This window comes from Ambystoma mexicanum, chromosome 10, assembly GCF_040938575.1.
Source record: "Ambystoma mexicanum isolate Mex_15411 chromosome 10, UKY_AmexF1_1, whole genome shotgun sequence".
Taxonomy (NCBI): Eukaryota; Metazoa; Chordata; class Amphibia; order Caudata; family Ambystomatidae; genus Ambystoma; species Ambystoma mexicanum.
The window spans coordinates 1400117216-1400144043 of record NC_090932.1 but is presented as its reverse complement, the minus strand read 5'-3'; the positions used below and the strand labels follow the sequence as shown (position 1 = coordinate 1400144043).

Here is a 26828-nt window from a genome sequence, read left to right as displayed (position 1 = left end):
TATTTCTGTTGACATTCCGTTTATTGAGAAGTTTCTTTTGTAGTTTAGTACTTAGTTTTGTTAGTGGTTTTATCCTATTTAACACTATAAATAACTTCCTTTTGAGCAGGATTGTACTGTCTACGTGTGCTTGTAGGATTAATTTTCTACGGTAGGTTTTAAGGGTTGAGGATGATTTCGGTCCTCTTCTTATTAGATTCTGAAGGACTCTGTGGTGGAACATTTTTGCTAAAATACTTTTTTACTATGGTTTCTTGCTAGTTCTTGCTAGTATATCAGGATTTATAGGAGCATTTTTAGCAGTAGTGGTAGCTGAATTCTTGTAAAGCATTTTCTGTTTCGTGCCACATTTTGATAGGAGGCAAAGTTTCTGTTGTTGAAGGCTCCTTTGTTTCACTACATGACTGTATTAGCTGTTTTGTTTCAACATTTTGTACAAACTCTCGTAGAGATGGATGCTTACTTTGGACACTTTTTTATTTTCATTTGCTCTATTTCTGCGTTCCTTTCTATGGACTTGCTTTTTGGTAGGCATTCTTTGGGGTCTGTTGGAAAAAAAAAAGGTATGGGTTGGTCTGTTTTACAATGTATGTGTGCTGTGTGCATGCGTGTATGAGTTTGATGGGAAAGATGTTTGTGGTGGTGTGTGAATGTGCATTGGGCAGTTACAATGAGTTGGGAAGGCTATTTTTCTGTTTGTATATTACCACACAGTGCTTCTGATGAGAGTAGAAAGTGAGGTAGTGGTGAGGAGAACCATTAATAGTAAACGTAATGGTATAAAATTAAAACAGCTATGTGTTTTGTAGTACTAACATTCTAAGGCTTATGTATGTTATTTGTGTTCCAAAAACACAGGGATTTCTCGATGTTTTTTTTGGTGCGCAAATTACATACATAACCCACACAGTCTCTTTGAGGAACAGTGAGAATATAAAGATAGTACTGGACTTACTTTTTTTGTGGAATGACCAGGTTTCTTCGGATATGTTTGCAGTGTAGATGCTGTTGATTTTCAGGAGAGTGGTCTTCACTGCAATTGTAAAAGGAAGAAGTAAGTAATTTTGTGTGTTTAAAGCAGTGATGTTAATGTACACGTTCATTTTTCAGCTTTCGTGGGAGTATTCTCATTTGATATCTCAACACAGTGTATGCGTGCATTTCATTTCTCTATGTGCAGCCTTTATATGTTATTTGCAGTATGTTAGTTGAACCTGCTCCGCAAATGAGTACAATTTTCAGTCCATGAAATTCCCTTTTTTTTCAGCTGTGTTGTACGTAGCAGAGAGGTTTGGAAGTGATAGGTCATTACAGTAGATGGGAAAAATTTGAATACTTTCATATTATAAGTAGGAATGCGAAAAATCGGGAGCACCTGAGAGGGAGATGTCACCACAGCAATCAAGAACGTTTATTTTTCTCTTACGATCGTATTGGAAGTAGCATTAATTTAGGCAGAAGACAGTAAAAAATGGTGACATTGTTTAATGGAAAATAAAGTGTTGCGCGTAAATCGGGAGGGTTGCTATGTATGTGTAAGTTATGCGGAAGATAGTAAGAAGTAGTGCGATTTTGCAATGAAAAATCGGAAGTCTCACCCTTAAAGTGGGAGCGTTGGTATGTATGTATTGGCTATACAGATTTAGTGGCATTCATTTGTTCAAATGGAATCATAAGAGTTGCACATGTACTCTGAATAAAATATGCATACCTGCACTTTGCAATCATGCATGTGGGTAAGCATGGAGCTGTAAGTAGAAATCTGCGACACTTGCACGGAAGTTTTAGTAGTAGAATAAAATATGCATACCTGCACTTTGCAATCATGCATGTGGGTATGCATGGAGCGGTAAGTAGAAATCTGCGACACTTGCACAGAAGTTTTAGTAGTAGGTGCTTTGAAATGACATCAGCATTGTATTCAGAGTGATCAACAGTACATTTGAAATGCGGAACTCTGATAACAGAGTTAGATGTAGAGGTCTTGGATGTGATTGGTGGATGCTTGTGCGACTGCTTAGCTGTGTACAATGAGGGACTGGATTTGTGAGTGATGTGGAAAGGGTAGAGGACTGGCTAAGAGTTACGTGCCACACGGACACCGCGCTTGTCCGCGGGAAGGGTGTGCCACATATGGGGTTTTACAGCAAATCCAGCATGGAAAGGGGATTGTAGGCATCAGCCAATCAGATGTTCACATAGTTGATTTGTGTAGAAAAAGAGTGTGTGTAGTGAAGATGGCAGAGGTGGAGACAGTCAGGGTGTTGGTGCTCAGAGATATTTTTGTCCATGGTTTACAGCACTATTCAGAATGTAGGCATGTGGCAAAAAATGTCGATGTCAGCGGAGTGGAGGTGGTGTGGAGCACTGCGACTGATTGCAATGTAGTGGCAATTCTCCAAGTTTGCAGACATATGCGTAGGATGACCAGTCCCCATGTGGTAGTTTTGCACTATGGTGCTTCCCATTTGGGTTACGTGAGTTCACCTACTTTGTTGGGAGATTTGGAACAGTTGGTTCAAGCAGTCATTAACATTTTTCCAACTGCGAAAGTAATTTTTTCTGGCTTACTCCCTAGAGCAAAATGGGACAACAGTTCGGTTTTTTGTCCTGATCAAAGTATTGTTAGGTGTGCCATCATTCGCGGCATGCATGCTTTCATGTTAACAGCTGGTATGTTTTTCTGAAGCCACGAGAACATTGTTTCCAGTAATGCGGCTTATTTTGAAGCCGACGGTGTTTCTTTATCTTTTTTGGGAAATGCCATGTTATTTTGGAATGTACGGCTTGCTTTGGAGAAGGTTATGTGATGATTGTAGGAGTAAACTAAGAAGAAAAAACCCCCCAAAAAATACAAAATAACAGGTGTCTGTCAGGCATCTGCCAAAAAACCAAAAACAACAGCTCTTTTCAGAGACCACCTTAAAGGGGACAAGGGGAATACTTTTTAAATGTACAGTCGTCACGCTCAGATCCTCTACATGTCCACGGACATGGCGGTAGTCTGCAGGCAGCGTGTATTACATACAGGGATTTTGGGGTGGAGAGGCATGCAAATGAGAATGAGCAAAGCTAGGGATTGGTCAGTAAAGTTCAATGGGTGTGTTCTGAACAGAGAGATTTAGTGAGAACGTCTTTTTGCTGAGAGGAGGACAGACCGCTATGGCTGTGTGTGCTCGAAAACAGATTATTTGGATTTTGGGAGACTCATGGATACATTGGTTGAAGGTGCACGCAGAACGTTGTGGTATATCTGCAGATCTTGGATTCCCTCATGTGGAAGTGCACTGTCATGGAGTGCGTGGAATGAAGTGGCTGGACTTGGTACCTCTCTGTGCTACTTTACAGACAGAGCGTCATCCTGATATAATTATCATTCATTGTGGAGGAAACAGTTTAGGGTATGTCTCTGGAATTTCATTGCAATTTGCAATGAAGGAAAGACTTGAGAAGGTCATGGACATGTTTCCAAATAGCCAAGTAATTTTTTCTCGTATTGCACAAAGACAAATGTGGCTGCGTTCTGCTTTATCTGGTCCACAAATGGAGAAAGCGAGGCACAATGTCAATAACGCTGTTTGTGCCTTTCTAAGAGATGTTGGCATGTCCTCTTTCCACAATGACAATATTTTGTTTCGTAGCACGTTCATTTTTCGCAGAGATGGAGTCCATCTTACATCGGATGGCAATCAGATTTTTCTTCGAAATGTACAAAATGCATTGCAACCTTTTTTTCCATTATAGTCACCTATTTTGCATTACATGATGAGGAATCCAAGTTTTCCAAACACACACACAACACCACCAAAAGGCTCTTTTCAGAGCCACCACTTACTACCAGAGAAAAGTGCATTGGTTTTGCTACGGTCGCACCTTAAAATTTTCTCTGTCCTAGGACTGTCCACTGACTTTTTAAAAAATGCGCAGAGGCCTACACCGTTTACTTGATAATTACATTTTTAAACTGAGAAAGGCGGCTCTGAAAAGAGCCTTTTTTTTATTTTTGTTTTATATTTTTGGGGATTTTTTACACAAGAAACAATAGGAGAGAAGGGGAAAGGAAGGTAAGGAAGGGACACCAACCACGGGGATAAGAAAGGGCAGGTGGAGAGAGAAAGATGTAGGGTGGCCCTTATTTAGGTACGTAGCAGGTCTTCTGGTGCTCCGTGACCATAGCCTCGAAAGCACTTCGAAGACTCTCCCCCCTGCAGAGTACTGCGTCGCAGTACATACACAATATTGTGACCTTCGAAAGGTAAAGGTCAACAGCATCGCGAATGGCCTGTGAGGAACTGGAGGGAAGCGCTCTCCCACAGGAGTGTCTCTTGTGGTGAGAGGTGCGGACACGGAGGATGCTGCGGAGGAACTCAACCTACTACGTTCTTTACATGGTACCACCTTGCGAATGTCCGCACCGTGGAACAAAGTTAGGTGTCGCTTCATGGTTGTCATCCCAAAGCTGTACGCACCAGGTCTCCCACGACTCAGTACTAAATTGCACTGTTTACAGGTGACCAGGTTCGCACGTGCTTTTGGTACGTTACCAAACACGATAAACAACCGCCACACTCACAACTCCCGCCGAGTGGTGGTAGTAGGGAGTTCCCCCACCTAATTCTCTTCATCCTCTTCTTCCTCGTGCTCTACATCCTCACGCGTATTTCCCTCTGCAGGCCCTTGGGGAGGTGGTGGAGGGTTTGGGGTGGTGCTGAGGCTGATGTAGCAACAGCAGCCATGGATGCCATTATGGTTGGTGAGATAATCTCCGCTAGAGCACTAAAGGCAGCAAAACTCGATCTACAATCGCCAGAAGTACAATCAAGATGAGCTCGGGGGTGTGGCCTTTTATAGGGTTGGAGGGATGCGCCTCGTGACCATTTCGATCACTGAAAAGTTTTGAAAAAGTTCCAAACAACATGTGGAAAGCTAGGGCCATTGTATGGGACGTGTGAAATGGTGATTTTTGTATTGTAAAATAATTTGGCTTGTCTGCATAAGTTCTTTTGAAATGTTGCGGAAGCAGACAAATTGCGCAAATTAGGGGACACGCTCAGCGTGGGCGCGGTCACATGATGACGTAGTGGACACATCCGCGGAGGAAATGGGTGCCCGCAGGACACCAAATGCACAGGAACGGTCATACGCATGCACACGGGTGTTCTACGGACAGTGTTCGGGTCCTGAAACTAATTAAAAGTGCGACACAAGTGAGAAGGACAGTTAGGGACGGGTGCGATGTTCGCAGGATTTACGGGTGTGGGGCGCATGTGCGTAGATGTTCTGCTGACTGTACGGCCAGGTATAATGTCCTGAGGACACCTCCATTTTGTTTGACTATGGACATGCCGGACACCGCGCCTGTTCTAAGGACAGTTCCATCTTTGCTGCGGATGGTACGGACAGGTATAGTGTCCTTAGGACACTCCCCTTTTGTTCATTTGCGGACATCCCGGCCACCTGGTGTGTTCTAAGAACAGTTTCATCTTGGTTGTGAACAGTACGTAGAGCTATAATGTCCTTAGGATGCCCCCATTTTGTTGATTTACAGACATCTTGGACAGCTGATGTGTTCTAAGAACAGTTCCATCTTGGTTGCGAATGGTACGGGTAGGTGTATTGTCCTTAGGACATCCATATTTTATTAATTACGGACCGGCAGAACAGGCGCTCTGTCCGCAGACATTTTAACTCTTTTTAAACATTTTTATTAAACATATACACAGCAATTAAGAGAGAGGGGGGAAGCAGACACTGAAACAAATATAGGGGAGTTAGGGGTTTCCACAGGCTGTTTGTGAGGGGATGAAGGGATGGAAGTTTTGTCGAAACGTTTGTTGTTCCTGAGGGTTTGGGGATAGTTCACTGGGAAATGGAGAAGGGGGACAGGTACAGGTGGGACAGTGATATCTGATTTTTCCTTTCACGTGCTCCTCCGCAAATTGCCTTAATCCATTAAAATTCTCTTTTAGCATGTCCACTGTCTCTTCTATGCGTTTCAGGGTGTCTTGCACTGTGTCTTTTGGTGGACTTTCTTCACCTTTTCCCTGGTCTGTTAAAAATAAATATATATATATGTTAAGTGCCCATAAAGTACTGACTATTAATTTCCTTATGCAGAGAAGTGTGTACCATTATTATCGCTATCTTCCGACATTTTGCCATGCAGAAAATTCTCCTCCAGCCACTCCAAAGTACTGCACATTTCTGTGTCAAAACAAAAGAAATACATTATTTGTTCTGCACCTCATACAAAAAGTATACAAACATATAAGAAAAATGAAGTTCACTTACTACTTTCTTGTAATTTGTATTCGTTGTGTTGTGTTCGTCTACTGTCGCTCCTAGCTTTCTGTGAGGTAATTAGGTTGGAGGCATATTTTTTTTGTTATGGTATAATCCATTTCATTCTACATGGTAATTAAATGAATGGGTAATGTGTGAGACATGTAGGTTAGAATGGTTATTTATTACTACTTATAATGTATTTATGTGCTGCTTTTCGACCTTGTGCATTTTTCATATGGCATGATAGAACAATTTCACATACCCCCTGAGTGTTTGGGTAGTGTTGATCTCGTCCACGCCCGTCTGCGGACAGGCGCTCAGTCCGTGCCCTTCAAATATCATTGGCGAAGGGGGTTCAGTATGTTCTATGTTACATGTATATAAAGTAAGTGAATTATAGTACATATCTCCAAAATTCACATGATGAAAGTGTATATTCAGTAAAAAAACTTTGTTAAAGGGACGTTATGGTTAAGTTGCGCTACTAAAAACCTGTGAAATTCACTAAATAAACTTTATAAACGGGATGTTATGGTTCAAAGTAAAAACCGAAAACCCCCTGAAATTCGCCAGTTATGGTAGGCTAAGCAACCGTAATTCGCCCCACCACTGTGCACTGCTGAGACTAACACCCAGGACATCAAAGATAACATCATAAATGTCATTGATGACATCACATGTATATTTGGTTTTCATGCAGCACCTCCACAAGGGATTGTCATTATATTATTGGCAGAAAAGTATCAGAGATTATTGAAGGGCTTAGATATGCCACATAGTTTATTAAGCAATGCATTGCTGAAAAAACCCATTGCATTACTGAGTTCTTTCAGTACATGAACTCATGAAGAAATGTATGCATTGTCTACAGCATGCGCTACAGAGGTGCAATATTTGCAATTTTCCCAAGTTGCATACTACATTGCTAAATGCTACCATTACAGATGTTTACATACTATGAAACATAAGTATCTACGTATGCTTCCCTTACTGCGTAATTGCACTATCACTCACAAAAACATAAAGAGAGCACACTCGATACAAATATAAGCATATACAGGGAACATAAAGCATGCACCAAAAACTACAGTATCAACACAAAGTGTTCATACCGAACTGATTAACTTCATGCACAGAAAAGATTCTTGTGTTTCTGGATTCCTTCTTCTTCTATGCTTATGTACTATATGATGTAACCGTAACCTAAGAATAGTATTTTAAGAACATATGAGAAGGGTAAGGACTACAAATATAGCACTTGTAAGTTCTTAAACTCCTGACTGAAAGTGAAGAAAGCCACCTGGCTTACATAGGTCAGTGAAGAAAAAAAAGGACCTAGACATGTAATGTAATCTGTGCTGTCATCATACTACTTTGTTCTATAGTGTAGTGACTTTTTAATTCCTGCCTGTTACTGCCCTAGATATATCAGTGAAGGAAAAAAGATTGAGCCAGACATGTGATGTCATCAGTGATGTCAAATAACATTTGTGATGTTATCTTTGATGTCCTGGGTGTTTGTGTTAGCAGTGCACAGTGGTGTGGCGAGTTATGGTTGCTTAGCCTACCATAACTGGTGAATTTCAGGGGTTTTTCGGTTTTACTTTGAACCATAACGTCCTGTTTATAAAGTTTTTTTTTAGTGAATTTCACAGGTTTTTAGTAGCGCAACTTAACCATAACGTCCCTTTAACAAAGTATTTTTACTGATATATATATATATATATATTTTTCATTCATTTGTACAGTTGACCACTTCACATGTTGTTAACAAACTTACACGTATCTAATGAAATTATACCCTCGCTTGCTGAACTGTGATGTTGTGTTTACACCTTCACATAAATTAACATTTTATTTTCTAGGCAAGAAGTTGATGATTTTTTTGAAGTTGGAGACTCTGCTGTTATCAAAAGAAATGCACTTTCTGTTTTTAAAATTGCCCGGAGGCTGCTGTTTATATTTAATATTAAGCAGGACAAAGTGGTAAGTAAACCTGGTGTGTAAATAAAGCACAGTTCATGTTGGCAGGCAATGTCTATTTCTGTTTATAGCTATAAATGTCCTTCACACACAAAGAGGGTTGCTTTTGTAGAAACCTCCTTCCACACCTTCCTTGGAATACCTTCACTAAGGTCTTGTTGTAGAGGCAATTTCCCAAGTCTGGGGAATCACCAAATTGTTGCTTGCTGCTTTTCTTTTACAGCCAGCGCCACCATGTTTTTGCAACATGAGTGTTCTTATGGATTCACATCTTGTTGCATTATTTAACTTTCACATACGTTCTCGTGCAAAACTCTGTGAGGTAAGGCATGGGAAGACTAGTCACTCACTTACGCCTACATCTCCCACTTGAAGTACGCATGGGTAAAGCTAAACAAATGCAGCAGACTGAAGTTATGACACTCACAGCAGGCACCACCTGTGTTGTCAGAACATACACAGGTAATTATTGCCTCACGGGGCCAGGGAGGCCATTTAGAGTTGTGGAAATGGATTGCAAAAAAATAAAAAGGGTCAAGACTTCCCATATAAAACTGGGTCTTCACACTTATTTTAGGAAAGAAAGCAAAATGTGCCCACATTGGATTTCCTATATGTTCGTGAGAATTCTCATTCTATGGCTAATTTCCCTTACCTATTGAGTCCCCCAGCAGCTTTGCTGGATTTGAAGGGTTTGATTCTTTTTTTTCTGCTAAGAGTGAGACACTTTTTCCCACTCTTAGGCATTTTTGCTATGTGTGTTCTAGGCCATTTTTGTGTTTAATGTCTATGGGAGTTTCTCAACCCCATAGGAACCATCTTTATTCACATGTGTTACACAGCACCCTCAGTGCAGTGACACAGGGATGTCGTAGCGACCCCCAAACATAGACTCCATACCCTGGGACTGACTACTGTCTCCCAGGGCATGTAAAGTCCCCTTTGACATTACTAGTCAATTCTTATGAACTAAGCCAGTACAAACCATCTTACTATGGAGGTACTGGAAAGGGTTAATAGTTTTCCCTTATGTTCATTTTAGAGAGGGTACCGTACATTCCCTCTCTCAAAAGTTTCTGGCTGGTGGCAGTGGTTACTACCGTAAATATTCGACCGCAAATATTTCCCTATGGGATTTTCCCATTGTTCGAGGCTACCACTTTTTCTGACAGCCTCTAACATACCGCCGGTGCATTTTAATATTAACTTGACTCTGGTAGGTTTTATTTGCCAGAACTTTAATATAACTTCTTTCTCGTGTCTTTCTCTAAACTCCTAACCCAGGTCGGGGATCCTTTGTTGGTCCTTTTGGCGGGCTTCTGCCCAGAAGCCCTCCTTTCGGCGCCACTCAGTCTGGGGTGGGTCCATTGTGTGGGAGGGGGAGTAGGACCCCTGGACAGGGTTGCCTCAGCAACTCATGTCGCACTCTATCCTGATAGGCTGGAGGGTCTCCCGCCAAGATGACCACTCCACTGTGTGAGTGACAGCTAAGCTGTATGAATGGGGATCTTTTTGCATAAAAGCAGGGTCCTGAGGACTGGAAGAGCAAGACGTCGCCATTGGAACTAAGAAGCCGAAGAGGAGAGAAGCCAAAGACATCTGCAATGACTGAACCACCGGTGAAGCCCTGCTGCAGCGTCTCACCACTTTTCTCTACACGACGAGAGAAGATCTTCATCTACAAGAGCCTTCTTCCCTTGAGCTGGTGGGGTCAACCAGTTTGCCAATCGCCTTCCCGGACCTGCCTTGGTCGAATCTCCCGTACCCTGTACTCGGAGGTCGGATAGCCAAGCACCAGTCCACCCGGACCGCGATTTAAAGGAGCGTACCTTTTATTCTTCGGGCAGCACCGTGGCTGATTTCATCCCTGTGTGGTGCAGTAACTCGAACCTTCCTCCACGACGAGAGCCTCTCTTCCTCTGCTGGATCACCCGAACTGCAGGAACTACCAGGAACAACAGCCACCGCAGGAGCCACTTCTTCATTTCAAGGTACATTGTTCCGCCAGGCCGCCCTTTGTTCGCGATAGCACTAAAGGTGTTTTAAATCCTTTACCTACCTGTTGGGTTGGCCGCCCATCTCTCTTAACATTGTCTTTTCAACTTCTTCATCCACCTTTTCAAAATCGTTAACCAAAGACTTGACTGCAGCTACAAGAACATTTTGCTCCTGGGCCCTTGCCCTGTACCACTGACTCTGGCACAGGCCTACTGACTCTGGTTACATTTGTTAGACCTGCCTTCTTTAGATTGATTCTCAACTAGAACTGTGTTGGTGCACCTATTTCATTTCATATAACTACCCTTTTTAAACCTTGTGAAATGCCAATTTGCTCAGTTTTCATTTAAGTATTGCCTTTAATGATGCACTGTCTTGCTTAAACTGGTTCACGAATGGGAAGTGTTGCTAGGGTGTGTACGAACCTATTTCTATATAACTTGTGCTCCCCCCACCCCCTTGTGAAGAATTGATAGAGTATCCCTTGTGTGTAGTTTGCACTGTGCCGTTTTGCTCAGTTTTCACTCTGGTTCACTTGGTCTACAATTTAACTTGGGAGTGTGTATATCATTCCTTTGACTTAATTTAACTTGCTTGATGACTGTGATGCATGTGTTTTAGTAGAAGTGTATAAAATAAATATATATATACTTTTTAATACAAAGCTTTGGTCAGCGTTTCCTTGTGCCATCGTGCTGTAGGCCTAATGTGTAAACCCTGAATACTCTCATCTCCCTCTTAAGATAAGTCTGACTGCTCAGCCACGGCTACCAACTAAATCTTTGTGGTACAGACTGATACCAAAGGGGATTTATTGCTCTCACCTGTAGTCTTAATCTTCTGTAGTGCTCCCTAAGGGAACTGCACAGGATTCTGCCTAACACTATAGAGCTCCAAATAGTTTTATTTCGATCATTTTATAATAAAATAATTTGTATCTGATTTGAAGTAAAAACTCAGTGCATGACGCCATTATGTGATGCTTACCAGCGAGCAAAGTTAAGGATTAACTTTATGTATTGATGTTTCTGGCTCACACTAAGTGCCCCCAATACATGCACAAGTGTTAGTGGAGGTGTCTTTTAATAGTTCGGGACTATCTGGTGTTCGACTGGATTTCTGCACTCTGGCCTGGTGGACATATGTGTAGGAAGCCAACCTAGTTAGTGAACAGGCAAAACTCTAGGAGCTGTAGCCAAACTAATCAAGGTAGCATGGAGAGTGGTCAAGGCAAAGTCTCAGGAAGGGGTGAACATGGATGAGGATTAGACTTTGACAGACAGTTATAAAAATATTATATTTATTTATGGCCAATGAACACATTATGAACATGCCTGTGCACAGGAAATACTGTCCCACAACACTAATAATAAAATACATACATACAGCCCCAGTAGCCACTGCAATAAAATCACAATCCCTTGACCCCACAATATTGAAGGCAGTGGTTATTTGCAATGGCAGTCCACAAGAATACAACTCTAGCTTAGAAAGTCCAACCCTAAATTGACTGGAGCATTGTGCCGAAAAAGTTCACAAAGTTTCCAGAAGTTTTGGGAGCTGGGAAAAAGTTAGGAGAATGGTCTTGTGGATGGGAAAATTATATGATATGATATGATGTGGCATTTATAACGTGCCTATACACAAGTGTTTTAAGGCGCGACGAGGCAAGGGAGGGGGAACAAAGAGAGAACAGACAGCGATCATACTAGGCCAGGTGTCATTCAGATCGCGCAAGTGCATGGATGGGGAAAGGGGGAAGGTGCAGGGGGGGTTTGGGGGGCGAGGACAGTGCAGTACATGGGAATAGAATAATAACAATATTATTCCAAAAGATAGATGAAGTCGTGTACTGGTGGGTTAGACTGTTTCTAAATTTTGGAGGGCTTTTGGCAACAGGTTTTGCCAAAAGCCAAACAATTGTAAAACGTTTCAAAAGTATTCAAAACATTTACAGGTGGATATAGGGGTTTGCAAGCAAGTACTGCTGTAACTCGCCCCTACTACTCTGATTTTTCCTCAGACTTGGTAGGTCATTGAAGGGTCATCAGAGGTCAGAAGCTGAAGGCTTCACTTCACTGGAAAAAGTCTGCACAGTGTACAAAAACAAAATAAACAGTTTGGGGGTCCATAGAAATCAAGGGAAAGTTGCTAAAAAGAGAAAACCTTCCCAACAATCAATGTGTCCTTCATATTCAATTCCATGCATCCAAATTTGGGAGTCGTTACGTTTCGGAAGACTAAATACTTTCCTGCTTAAAATTGTGTAAGAAAATGAGTTTCAGAACAAAATTATAGAAAGTCAACAGCAGGTGGTGTTCATGAATGAGGCCACTCTAGCACCTATTTTCTAAGTCTGAGAATTAAACTAAAGGCAGAGGAGCTACCGGTAGTCTCTATCTAGAAGTTTTGGAAGGGTTGTGTTTGAGAAATAATAAATGGTACAGTTTAAATCTTTGTGCCCTCTCAGAGGCCCAGAAAGCAGAGGCAAAAAACATGATTTGTCTGGGGCTCACCAGACTTTAAGTGTCTTTGCCAACCAGGTTTCCTGACATCCCCTAAATTTAAGGGCAAAGTAATAGCACCATGGGACGGAGGGGCGGGCATGTCCTGCAGCCGCCTGTTGAAGACGTGCTGAGCCTGGGCTCCTGAGCTGCCCGTAGGAAAACCTGTAATAACTATCCTGAAAAACCTTCCATTACTTCAGAGAAGCATTCGCATACCTATGCAACGCTCCCCCCGAGGCAGTGATTGTGTGGCAAGGTGGGGAACAGTGAAGGCAGACAGCAGGGATGGTGGAGAGCCGGGAACAGCAGCTGCCGGCCGCCATCTTGCCAGAGTGAATTGAACCCAGGAGGGGGTGGAGAATTAGGGAGTGGAGCACTGCGCTTTCCCGAACCAGGACCCAGCACGGAGGCGAGCGGGACGTGCACCGGTGACGGCGTTCTCTACCAAGCCAGTGGTGATGGTGGGGGAGAAATGAGGGTTGTCCCGTGGAGGAGGCATGCTCTGGACTGCACGGCTCGTGCGAGAGCAACTGGAGCACCCACCCCTCCCGGTGCAGATGGACGGCTCCATCAGTCTGGCTGAGACCGAGGGGACTCTTTCCCCCCGCCCCCATACCCCCAACACCTGAGTGAGTGCAAATCTTTTCCCACACTCACTCATTCTTTTACTCTACCTTTGGGAACCTTTTTCAACCCTTTTGGTTGTTTCATTTTGGAGTCATGTTTTCGTCCAACTTTTAAGGCATCTGCAATTTATTATTGCAGCACACAGCACCTTCTTTGCAGTGTTGCTGAGAGCTCCTTGAGCTGTACGTTTTAACTTACCTGACCTTTATTTTGTGGAATCAGCACACCCCACCATATGTTGAATGCTGAGAGGACACAATGTATCCATTTTTTCCACTTCTCCTGTAACTCTCTTGTTACAGGGAGAAGTTCATCTGAGTGTCTGGCGGCAGCAGATGATTTCGACTAAGTTTTTGTGAACTTTACACATAGTCTGCTATCGCAGCTGTGGTAAGGGATACGTGGGTCACCATTGACCTGATATGGTGGCTGTACTTGGGTGGGGAAGGTCCTGCTATGTTTTGTTTTTGCTGGGCTTCTTGCAAAAGCCCACCAAGGCTCTCCGATTGCCTGAAAGGACATAAAGTGTGTGAGGTGACTGAAACTCCACTGGTCTTTGTCCTAAGTGTGTCTGACTGGATCCGGTTCGAACTAGGAGGTTGGCTGTCCTTTTGGACATGCCAAACCCCAGATTTGCATAAAGGCTTGAATGGTGATTGGTGAATCCAGGCAGCTTTCATACATAAAAGGCAAGGTACATGGAGCAGAAGAGTCGACCAATTGGAAGAAGAATCCGAAGGAGGACACCTGCAGTCACATCCAGTGACCACCAGTGCCTGCTGAGGAACCGCTGTTGCTCCAACCTTCTCTTCTGCTTGATAGGGAAGATCCAGACCGGATAACTTGCTCCCTTGGACTGGTGGGCCTAACCAGTCTCAAGACAAACAGCATTTTGAGCCATCCCTCGAAGAGCTGCGACCGTCCTGGGCTGTAATCTCCCAATACCGTAGAACCATGACCATTTTGCTATGCATAGTCTCCCGAAGCGCGGTTTCGGCTGGTACCTTGGGGGCATCCCCAAGAAGGGGATTGAAAAACAGAAGGAAGTCTGCAGGGTGACAACCGTCGCTGCTCGGAAGCCTGTGTCGAGCCCCAAGTGGCCAGTATCATGAAGATCGTTGCAGGGCGTCCCATCCGAAGAAGCGGACTGGCTGCTTCCACCAAAAGTTCTTGCATGAGCCTCCAGGCCAAGTATCCGACCAGGAGCTGCTTTCACCTCACCTTGGGGACCCACCAGTGACATCAGGAACTTCATCACCACTCCTAGGTGCTCACCTGGGTGCTTGCTTTGTTGATCTGTGCTCCTCCTGAGCCTCCTGAGACACTTTAGGGTGGACAACCCAATAGTGTTCTCCCAGTCCTAAAGGCATTGGTCCTTTGGGCTACTATCCTCCAGAGGGTCCACCTAACCTTCCTGAACCGTCTTTATACTGAACATTTTACCTACCTGCAACATTGAAGAATCCTGCTAAACTTATAACTTTTCCAGCGTCTGCCTTCCTTTGTTCCTGGTCACCCAGTGTCCCAACTGACTTTGAGACTCTCATCCCCAGGTAGGGCTGGACATTTTAAAGTGTAGGATACCTAGAAGTGACTTGCCAGTATCCTTGTTGCATGACATTGAATGTTGGTTGAAAAATTGATTTGCTAATTTGAATACTACTCTGACTACTTACCTGTACATCAGCTAGGGTCTGCCTGTGAATTGAGTAATGCTCAGCCAATATCTTACTGTTTATATGTGAATTAGGTTACTTACCTGAAATTCTATTATTGTGTTGGTTTGCCTTAGTGTTTGTAATAACCATATTTTTATAAAAAATACAGTGAATGTGTATTCATGATTATAAGTGTGCTCTGAGGTCTTTATGCTTACCTACAGCCCTCCTCCCTCCTACACTAAGCCTGGCTGCTCGACTATAGCTACCAAATCCTTTGGGTAGTGTGATGAAGCTGATGATTTCATCACTCCTTTCCAAGAGGTAGCCTCTCCTCATGTGTCCAGGGTACGGCAACAGCTGCCTGGTTCCAACCCTGGGGGCGGCTATTTGAGGGAGGACCACATGGAAGGGGGGGAGTGGCCCTCAAGGGGGATGACACGACATCATCAGGTGAGACATGGTATCCCCCATTCCCTTTTAGGGACACCTCTTCAGTACCTCAGCCCCTCATGGCATAGTATGGCAGTAACCCTCAATATTCTCCAACACTTAAGTCATAGACCTTTTAAACATCACATAGTTACTTTGACCAATCAATTTCCGGGGCACCAGTGGTCCAGGGATGAATATCGGTTTCTAAACCATCAATTGGACCCACACCTCTAGTACACTAGAAGCCAGAAGAGATCCAAACAGATTGGAAACGTAAGCAAATTATAAACCTCCTTGTCCAATTTTGGTAACATGGATGGAATGGCAGGCTTATCTCTGAAAGGTTGTGGATAGTTAGTTGCAACACAGCGAAAATACAATAATTACACAATGATAAAAGGCACTGTCCAGACAAGGTTGTATAAAAATGTCTACTTTATTATTAATACTATTATACAGTTCAAACACACTATGAAATGCAACCCACCCTGTATAGGAATGCAGAGGACAGTTTCAAAGAAGGAAAAGGGATGCACTCTGGATACTGACAGAAGGGTAGTTGGTATAGTAAATAATTGCAACAGTTCAAGGATACTTGGTTTCAGCATAAAGGGAGCAATGGGTCGTAAAATGTCTCTAGGGGTTTTCGGAGAAGGACCAGGGGGACAGAACCACAATGTACCTTGTGCTTGTAGGTTTTCTTGGTGCTCAACAGGGTCAAGTCAGTTTCAGGGCACTTTGCAGCTTCTGCGACAGTGCTCAAGACTGGAGACAGCTGCAGGTATCAGTCAAAAACAGTTCGGTGATCGAAGCTGGATGGACGGCTGCAGGCTGGCCTGCATGCCGGCTAATGGTCAGGAATCGTTGTCTCTGTGCTTGTTGTCGGTTCTGAAGCGCTGGTCAAGGAGTCTCGGAAGTCTTTAAGGGACTGCGGTGTAAAAACTGTCAGTGTTGCAGTCGGTTGCAGCTTGAGGGACACGACTGGCTCGAAAACATTTCCTTTAAGGTGGACGTCGGTAGATGCTCGTCGAGGCGCTTCTCCTAGCTTCTTCACTGGGCTTGTGTCGTCCTATAAGGCGGACGGCCCAAAGCTGAGGAGTGTGTTGCAGGCAGCTGCCTTGTCCCAGTGTTGAAGTGGTGCTTCTGGGGGACATTTTGGAGAGAAGAAAAGGGAAGGCGATGCCAGCCTACAAAGGCTTGAGGGATAGAGGGTTCATTCTGAAAAGGGATTGGATTGGGGATACCATGTCTCCCCACTCTACAAGTATACACAGGAGATCCTCCCTTGCATGTCCACCGGAATGGTCAGGATCCAGAAGCAAAGGCCTTTCTCTGGCCCCTGAGAGGAAGATCCCAGGGAAAAAGAAGTGAGGACACCCTCAGGTTCCTCAAATGAGCCAAATATAAAAGGAACTTTCTGTGGCATTGGGGAATCACCAACCTTCTGGTGCCCTCGCCCTCAGTCTTTTGGCTCACTGTACAGGAGTCCATCCTCCCATTACACTTTGAACAGTCCAGGTGCCTCACCCTTAACCTGCTCCTCGGCCTCGACCTCAACACTCTTTCTGGGCTTTAAAGAGGTCAGTCTGATCTGGGCCTCCAGCTCATGCAAACTCATCCAGCTTGGGCAGGCCCTTCATATCTGAGCTCACCTGGTCCTCCAGCTCAGGTTACTGCACTGAGCCAGGCAAATCTGAAGTAACAGAGTCCGCTGCTATCAAAATAGGGTCCCCAGTGGCTACTGGCCCCTCTCCCACCAGAGTAGACGACTCAGTAGTGTGAAGAACTGTACCGGGGGCTCTCCAGCCATGCCGGTCCCTCCAACAAGCCCTCCGGAAGCACTCCAGGCCCTAAGGCTCAGAGTGTTCAATCTGGCGGCCTCTTTGGCCCTCGATCTGGTAGCCGGCACGACTATCTCGGGATTAGGAAGAACAGACATGGGACAGGGATGGACTCTTTCGCCGCTACATGGTGTTGGGACGTTTCACCTCGCAAGCTGAATTCTACTATCGCCAAATGGGCACTTACTCTTTTTGTCAAACCCAGTGATGCTACAACCAGGCCCATCAATATACTGGTCTGGCTGCACCCACTGCCGGGTGACAGCAGTGAGGCTAGCCGCGGTGTCTCTTACCGCCGGAGTTTTGTGTCCATTAATATACACATGTTCTAAATCGTGTTGTGTATTATTGTGAACTGGGATTTCTTCTGGAGACCCGGTACGGTTCTCACTCAGTGCAACCAATCCACATTCGGCCACTCCCTGGCCCAGTGTGAAGTCCTCCTCTAGTAGGCACACACTAATGATGGCTGGCCTCCTCCACGAGTCCAACATTCAGTATGGCTTGCTTGGGTAAGCCCTTGCAAGCAGGATCCCCTTTCCTATGGCCCAGCTCCTTACATACTAAACATCCTTTGCGTGGTGAGAACGTAGGTGTCCCAGTGTTAGGGACACAGTGTCTAAACGCTGCCTGCAACAGTGCTTTTATCGTTGGGTGACTAAGGTGTGTGCAAGACTCCAACTAGATCTGACCGTCTGCCACCAATGTGACAAATCAACTTCCGGCCACCAGTGGTCCAGGGAGGAATATCTGTTTCTAAACCATCAATCAGCCCCACACCTTTAGTATACCAGAAGGGAACTGAACAGATTGGAAACAAGCAAATTATAAACCTCCTTGTCCAATTTTTTAAAACAGTTTTTTATCTTGAGCTTACAGCTAAAAAAAATAACTTTTGACCTATACAAAACTTAAATATACATATGTACTAAATTTAGGACATTTCATTGAAAAACGTTAAAATGGGTTTTCACAATTAATTAACCATTACACAACCATTTTAAAAACGAATCCCATTTTCCTCAAAATACTTACAAATAGAATATACTATTCTTCCACATTCTTTAGCATTTATCATCCAAAACAATGTCCAAAGTGCAGAGTGTCTAGAAAGCAAACAATGGCTATAATCCGAGACGCTGATCAGCCTGATGGAGATCCTTTCCAAAAATCGTCCTAGTCTATACCATTCAGATATCTTCCACATAAATATTTATTTAAATTGATCGACTGCTTCCCCATTAGCACAGGGCATTGTGTTATTAAGTGTCAGAGTTTCCTTAGCAAATTTATCATTACAAAAACGACAACACCCATTAATTATCTATACCTTTTACATAACTCCTTCGTTAAATGGAGTCAATTTGAATTTGAGAAATTCCCTTTGAGTGTGTCGTTTAGGGTGCCTATTTATTTAAATAGGGAGCCAAAGTCCCCAGTCTTTTTTTAAAAGTGCTTCAAATTATCAAATTCCTCCATTGTATTCAACCAGTCACCTCTATATAATGCCTTTTTAACATTTAGCCAGGTTTTCCATAAACTGTTGTTCGGAGAGACCAATTCTCTTAAGAGCCTTTGTGCACACCACCACCAGATCAGTTACATGACAGTTCTTATATTCCTTTTTGATCTCCATACTGCTCTGCTTTACAATGAACATAGATCCAGTTCATAACAAATTGCAGATATTGGAGTGGATTTTTTAAAATGTTAAACATTCTTCCGAATAAAAGCTTCAAGTTTCTTTGAAACATTTAAAACCCACAAAAAGAGCTTCTATACCATATTTTAAAAAAACTTGGGATTACGGAAAACTTATCAAATCTTGCATCTATCCGCTTCATTTCATTACTTAAAGCCATTGCACAAGCTCTTGAGCAGCCCTTGACTTGCCCAAGTAAGTCCAAGTAAATAAAATGATCTACTCTTTCTAGTACATCCACTCCAATACACCAAGTATAAACTGATTCCCTTTTTAACGATGTGCACTGCATAATTTAACATTTTTGAGAATTAATTTCCAAACCATTCTCACCGGCATATCTATCAGAGGAGTTCAGAAAGTACAGCAAACCTCGCTCAGTACAGTCAAACATCAGAAAATCATCTGCATAGCTTAGCCACGTGACCTTTAAATGGGCCAACTTCAGCAAAGCAAAGGATACCCTTTCCAAATGCTCCCCAATGTCTGACATTTACATCTTGAAAAGACACAGCGCAAGGATGCAGCCCTGTCTGTGCCCGCCCCACCCCCTTGTCGCAGAGATCTTCCTAGACATTGAACCTTCCTGGTTGGGACGAACCTGTAACATTGAGTTGTCATGCAGAGAAATTATAAGCCTTAAAAGACCAATAGGAACCCCTAGGTATGTAACTTCTTCCACAAAAGTTATTCACCATGCGTGCGCATTTGCAAAGTGCAGTTGCTAAAGCGGAGTTGCTGTCCCCGCTGCCCGTGCTTGTTCTTCTTCTTGCTGATAGATTTTTATCCATCAGCGGTGATTTTTGGATACCGAGGCTTGAGCCTCATTACTCCATCTTCTCGGGTTGAGTGTGTAGTCGTGGGTTTGTATTCTTCTTGGTCTGTGTGGTCTTGTCACAGTAGGGCTGGTTTCACAGGGTCTTCGCAGTGATGGGCCGCGGGTAGCGGTCGAAGGGGTTTGCAGTGGTGGCAGTGAGTCTTCTGATCAGAGGGTGCCCATGGACAAGCTTTTGGACCGTAACTGCTGTCCGTGGATTGGAGCGGTACGGGTGGAGTCCCTATATTGGAACTTTACGAACATTAACGGCTAACAACTGTCCTTCACTCACTCCTTTCTTTTTTTTTCTCTCACTCCTTTCTTTTTTATTCTATCTGTTCCCTCATAGTGCTTGCCCCGCCTCCACTGCCAGAATTCCTTATTATTCACCTTGCACGCGCATTCGCAAAGTGCAGTTGCTAAAGCGGAGTTGCTATCTCGCTGTCTAGCGAGAGAGCGCGAGACGGAAGCAGCACTTCTGTTTGGTAAGCCATTCGGAGCTTTGCTTTATAACTGGTTGTATTCATTATTATGTCTACAAACGTGTACTTACTTAAATCATGCATGCCTTTGCAAACCGTAACTAATAATGAGACAAGTATGAGCTCACCGCAATCAAAGAAAGCCGCTTTTGCATTCATTCACAAAACACGTGTCCTAAAAAAAACAACAGCGTTTCCTTTCGCTATCAGCAGACATACGATCCTCATGTGTTAATGATGCAAAGCAAAGCGTTCAGGAAGCAAGGCGATCAACCTTTAAAGTACAGGACACCATAATAGATACTTCAACCTCTTGCTTTAACAACAATGAGGTTACTTTGACTACGGCTAATATACTGTAATTTGAAGACGTACATGACTCACAAAGACCCAGTGAAATATCTGACTCCGTTTTAGAGTCAGCCTGCCAAAGTGAGAAGTACATCCCACACGCATTTACAGCCACGCTCACCACGCGGTGACTCGCCACACAAGTCTCTAGTAGTCTGCTCGCTACAAGCACAACATAGACTTCGAGAAGCCTATGATGCATTAACAGTAGCTGGAGAAATAGATGAAGATGCAACACATTTTATGAACACACTTAACACCTGTCCTGGTTCACAGGACATAATGTATATATGTTCAAATACAGGTGATTTAGTTCAGTTACACGAAGAAACGGGCAAGAATATCATGGCAACCTCTGGGGAGGAAAGAGTTACGAAGGAGAAGGAAGGGCTTAAGATGGATGTGCATGAACTCTCCATGTCCCCAACCATGTTTGACCAGTCTGCCAACCAGTCCTCGCGCAATTCACTGTCTTTTATAGCTCCGACTTCTCGACAATCGAGATTCAGTGAATTGGCCGAGGAACGTCAAAACTTTATTCAAGACCACCAATCACAGCGATTTTCTTTTCCTGATGCACCTGCCTTAAACAACACACTGAGCGCCATGAATACTGCCCTCTTAACAGTGGCCAGTTTTTATGAAGTGCTAGAACAAAACATTTCTGAACAAACCAAACTATTGATACAAGTACTGAATGAAAGTAACTTGACGCAACCTCTCTGTGATTCACAATCGATCTCTTGCCCTATTAAGAACCCAGATTGGACAGACGGTGACCCCAGCCCCTCCTCTTACTAAAACAAAACCAAATGAAACCGTGCACAATCAGGATGACTCTGCTAACCTGACTGCGCCAAAGGAAAACACATCTTATCCCCCACAAGCTACATGGACCAGTAACATCCTATTGGGAAGTGTTAAAGTTGACACATTTGTTAAAGAGCCACCTATACTGGTGAGCGATCAAAGAGTACAGGAGCCTGGTCCTGTATCTACGGACTCACATTCCAACATGTTACAGAATCCATTTGATATGTTTACTAAGTTAACTCCACGTCAGGCCAGAACCACGAGTAACCCTGTAAAGGAAGCAAAGAGAAAAATAATAATGACCAAAAACTCTCAAGTAGGTCATCAAAAACAAGGCACTTTATTAACTTATTGACCACCCCAATAAAACCAAAGACATTGGAAGGTGGGGAGCCGGGGAATGCAGAATAAAAATGAATCGTAGGAGAAAATGGATTCTATCAAGCCAGCGAATTATAAACCACTGAATGATCTGGTGGCTTTAGCAACACTTGCAGAACCTACCAAGCCTACCTTAGTTCATGCTAACGGAGGCCCATCATTACAGTCAGAGCCCATAATAACAAGTGAAACAATGATTCCAAGTATACAATTGAGACAAGAAATAAAAAATTCAATTGCTCACTATATTTCTGAATCCCAGGGCGCGACTGAAATAGCCTCTAATAACCAGACAACCTTAGCATTAACTCTTCTCTTAGCCCCTCTTTTAACGGGACCCTATCATTTACAGGAAGGATCGAGTCAAATACAGAAATTACCGGATACAAATAAACCCACTAAGAACTTAATTGACGATCCAAGAAACCTTGTGTCTAATCAGATCGTGGGTAAAACGTCTATAACTGCAAGTAATAATTGGCAACAATATAAAAACTACCATTGGTTGCTGATAAAATGCAGAGAACATCCATTTAAGAAGTTTGATCTTAACAGAGCATGCATACTAAATATTTGCATGGATATTCTGTTAGGCAGAATTGCAGGCAGTACCCTCTGGGACCACTACACACAATTATGACTACAGGTGTTAGCCAAAGCAACCATTGGTATAAGTCTGTACCACACAGTTTTTGGTAGCGAGCTGAGCAGCCAGGCTTATCTCAAGAGTAAATGTGAGCAGTACAAGTAGTTACACAGAGGACTTCAATCACAGTGGTTCAAGTAGACACTTATATTCAAGGTTTCTTGATAAAACACTAAGTAATTTATTACACAATAATTTATAAAACATTTCACTAGCAGAGAGTAACTAATATTATAACCCAACATACTTCAATACAAAATTCTAAGATTTTGGGACAGTTTGAGCTCCCCTGAAATAGGAGCCAAATGGCAGTTCAGTTACTTAGAAAGGAGCAAAAGGCACGAGCTAAGTAAAATAGATCATATATGCTTTTTAGACGGTGCCAATAGTTTCAGTTCACCAGAAGAGTTCAATTCAAGTCCATAGGCCAGGCCAAAGTCAATGGTCTAGTGTTCTGGATAGGAAAGAGCAGTTCTGGTATCAAACGGTAAAGTCTTTGGGAACGTTCTTAGAAGTAGTTTAAGCGATAAAGAATCATATGTCGGCATCGCAAGCTGATTAGGCCTGCAAGTTGGGAAAGTTTCACGAACTTTCACAGCAAGAGTGGTGTTCTCTCAATCGGGTTGGCACAGTATCTTTTATATGAAGAAACAAATGCTGCTGAAGTCGTGGTTCCTGGCAGGTCCTACAGATCTCGCTGTTCCTGAGCCTCAGTCGTGGGGACAAGAGGGATGATGTTGGGGGGGACTCCTGAACTGCACGGGATCGTTAAAGAAAGCAAACAAGATGGAGTCACTTCAGTTCCACTAGCTGTAGATTCAAGAACACACACTGGTGTCCCTCTCCCTGGTTAATCCTAACCAGCCTTGGGAATGGTATCCAGGTGTCTTATGAGTTGTCCCACCAACTCAAAGGAAAAAGCCGTCCTTGAAGGAGCTTCTCTGTCGAATGGAGTTTGGCCATTCGGACCTGCAGCAGGGCTTCACCGGGCAAAACAGTCCAGGAGTTGCAGCAGCCGTCCTCTTCCAGCTCGTTTTTGTTTCTTTCACTCCATTGGTCGACTCTGCCTTCCAGTCCTGGAGACTCGCCTTTTAAACAGTTTTCTCCCTTTTATTCCAGCCTAGCTGTCACTCACCCAGCAGGGTGGCTGTCCTTGCTGGAAAGTCAGCCAGCCAATCACGCCAGAGTGTTTTTGGGTCTCTTCGGAGACTAAGCACAGGGAGTTTCAGGCACCTCCCTCACTTCTGCCCACCCCAGACTCTGAAACACCAGAGGTGGTCTTCAGTCTTGAAGCCCGCCAAAGGCACAGGAACAAAGGGACCAAACCTGGTTTGGTGCGCAGAGACAAACACTAGAAGGACCTTTACCAAAAAGAAACGGCGAAAAAAGAGGACCGGGACCTGTTTAAACAAAGGGGCTTAAGGCGCCATCTTGAAAAACATGGCTCCCATGATTTTTAGCTACCAGTTTTCGCGCTCGGGAAAAATCATGGTACTTCGTTGTAAAACCACTGCCACCAGCCTTTTCAATAGGAAAGGGTAGCATTTGACTGCTACATGAGTATTTAGACACAGGGGATGCTATGTAACCCCTCCAGCACTCCATTGTAAGATGGTGTGTGCTGGGTCTAGTAATTTGGAAAGACTAGTAAAGTCAATTTCACTCTACATTCTCTGGGAAATAGTAGTTTATCCCAGAGAAGGTATTTAAATCTGTGCGAAGTCTTAAAAGACACCCCTGTGTCACTGCACTGAGGGTGCTGTGTGACACCCATGAACAGATTATGCGTATGGAGTTTTCTAAAACTCTATAATCAAAGAAAACAAATGTAAAACACATATCAAAATACATGAAAGAGTGGGGAAAAAGACTCCCACTCTTTCCAGACAAGAAAATAAAGTCCTCAAAAATGCAGCAAAGTTGCTGGGGGTCTCTAAGGTGAAGGGAATTAGCACATTTATGAGAATTCTCCCTAACATATTCCAGCATTGGAAGATCTTCAACAGATATCGATTTGGTTGAATTTACAAATTACTGAGACCTTACTGAAGCAAGACTGTTTATTAGATCAGGAGTCATTCTAAACCCATTATTGCAAGCAAGAACATCACTATACAATTTGGGATTTGTTTTGAATCAAGATATCTTAACAGATGAAAGGTTTGAGTTACCACAAGTACCAACTATCTCCACTGCCCTTGATCAGCTTTACCCCCTATGCGGCGCCTTCTCCGACGGTTAGAGAGACTCTGGCTCAAAACTCCCTCGCTTTCTAATCAAACCTCTTACTTCTCTTCCCATGCACTATACAACTCTTGTCTTGCAGCGGCCAAATCCTCCTATTACTCTAACCATCTTCAGTCTCAAGCCTCCCACCCTCATCGGATTTTTAAACTCTATCTCGTCTTCTCTCTCCTCCTACTCCTGATCCCTCATCCAATTCCACACTTTCTCCTTCAGACTTTGCCAACTTCTTCTCCTCCAAAATCCTCACCCTCCGGCAAAAAATTAACTCCTTCTCTGACTCCCCCTCTACTCCTCCCCCATCTTCTCACCTGTTTCCCCTTCTGAAGTCTCCTCCCTTCTATCCAAAGCCCACCCCACATCCGCCCCTTCTGACCCTCTCCCCTCCGTTCTTATCCCCAAGATCTACCCTCTTCTTATCCCTTACCTTACCACTTTCTTCAACTCCTGCCTCTCCTCATCAACCTTTCCCTCTGCTTTCAAACATGCAACTATTATTCCTTTCCTAACGAAACCCTCTGCCGATCCACTCCACTTCTCACTGCTAACTACAGACCTATCTCTCTTCTACCTTTCCTTTCTAAGCTTCTTGAGCGCCTTGCCTACTCTCATCTCTCATCCTTTGTCACTACTTCCTCTCTCCTTCGTCCCTTCCAATCTGGCTTCCGTCCCAAACATTCCACTGAAACTGCGCTCACCTCTATCCTTAACTCCCTCCTCTCTGCTCGACATGCCAAGCAATCCTCAATCCTTATTCTTCTTGATCTCTCCGCAGCTTTTGACACTGTCGATCATCCACTCCTGCTCCACACTCTTTCCTCCTTCGGGTTTAAAACCCTGTTCTAAAATGGCCATCCTCTTAACTCTCCTCCGTTCCTTCGCTGTATCATGGGGAGGCCTGACCTCTCCTTCCTTCCCTCTTATTTACGGTGTTCCTCAATGTTCTGTACTTAGTCCTTTCTTCTTCTCTCTTTACACCTCCCTCATCGCCCCTATTATCTCCTTGTTCGGCATCTCCCACCATTTCTATGCTGACGATACTCGACTCTTTCTCTCTTTCTCCTCCTTCTCAACTGACCTTCACCTCAAGCTCTCCTCCTGCCTCACTGCTATCAAGAACTGGATGTCCTCCCGCTTTCTCTCTTAACACTGATAAAACTAAAGTCCTTTTCTTCTCCTCTAATTCTCTTCCCCTTCCCTCTCCTCCCCCTTTCATTCACTTTCCTCCCTCCAATCTCCCCATCTCTCCCAAAGCTCGTCCTCTCTCACCTTCTCGCAAAACACATTTCTCTCACCTCTCGCACCTGCCGATACCACCTCTACAATATTCGCAAAATCCGTCCCTCCCTCACATTCCATGCCACCAAACTCCTAATTTCCTCTCTCATCTTTTCCCGCCTCTTCTACTGCTCCTCTCTATTCTTTGGACTTCCCACGTCTCATCTTGCCCCTCTTAAATCCATATACCACTCTGCTGTTCGTACCCTTTTGTCTCCTTACCTCCCGTGACTCCATCTCTTCCTCGCTCTCTTACCTTGGGGCTACCTTTCCACTTACAGCTAAAATTTCACTTTCTCTGCCTTGTCTTCAAATCCCTCCATGGTCTTGCTCCTCCTGATCTCTCCTCCCTTCTCTCCTTCTACTCCCACTCCCGTTCCCTCCGTTCCGCTGACCATTTCCTTCTCCTTTAACCTCCATCCCCCTGCGCTTCCTCACATTTCCGCTCCTTCCAACTTCTTGCACCTCTGCACTGGAACTCGCTTCCTCTCTATAATTAACAAGGATAGACACACCAATAAATGTGACTAATTCATCAATGAGGATACAATTGATGAACAACCAATAAACCACTAAGGAACATCTCTACTATTGAAAGAGTAATTAACCAATGTGGGCACAACAGATGAACTGATCAACCAATGGACACAATTGATATGAATGTGTTGAGTGGAATGTCTTGCAACATACCAAATAAATAACTAAAGTAAAAATAGCATATGTGAGTTTTTACTCTGTGTAAAGAAATATAGCTATCGCACAGCTTGACTGGCTCAGATA

The 26828-nt window shown here is 43.7% G+C and overlaps 1 protein-coding gene across 3 annotated transcripts in view; it reads left to right on the top strand.

Annotated features, from left to right (window-relative positions):
* Positions 1–26828, top strand: part of UBE3B (ubiquitin protein ligase E3B) — a 2019282-nt gene that overhangs the window by 210321 nt on the left and 1782133 nt on the right. For all 3 annotated transcript variants that reach the window (XM_069619417.1, XM_069619418.1, XM_069619419.1), the window contains exon 4: positions 8151–8271. In XM_069619417.1, coding sequence (XP_069475518.1) covers positions 8151–8271 — 121 coding nt within the window. The remainder of the gene's footprint in view (positions 1–8150; positions 8272–26828) is intronic.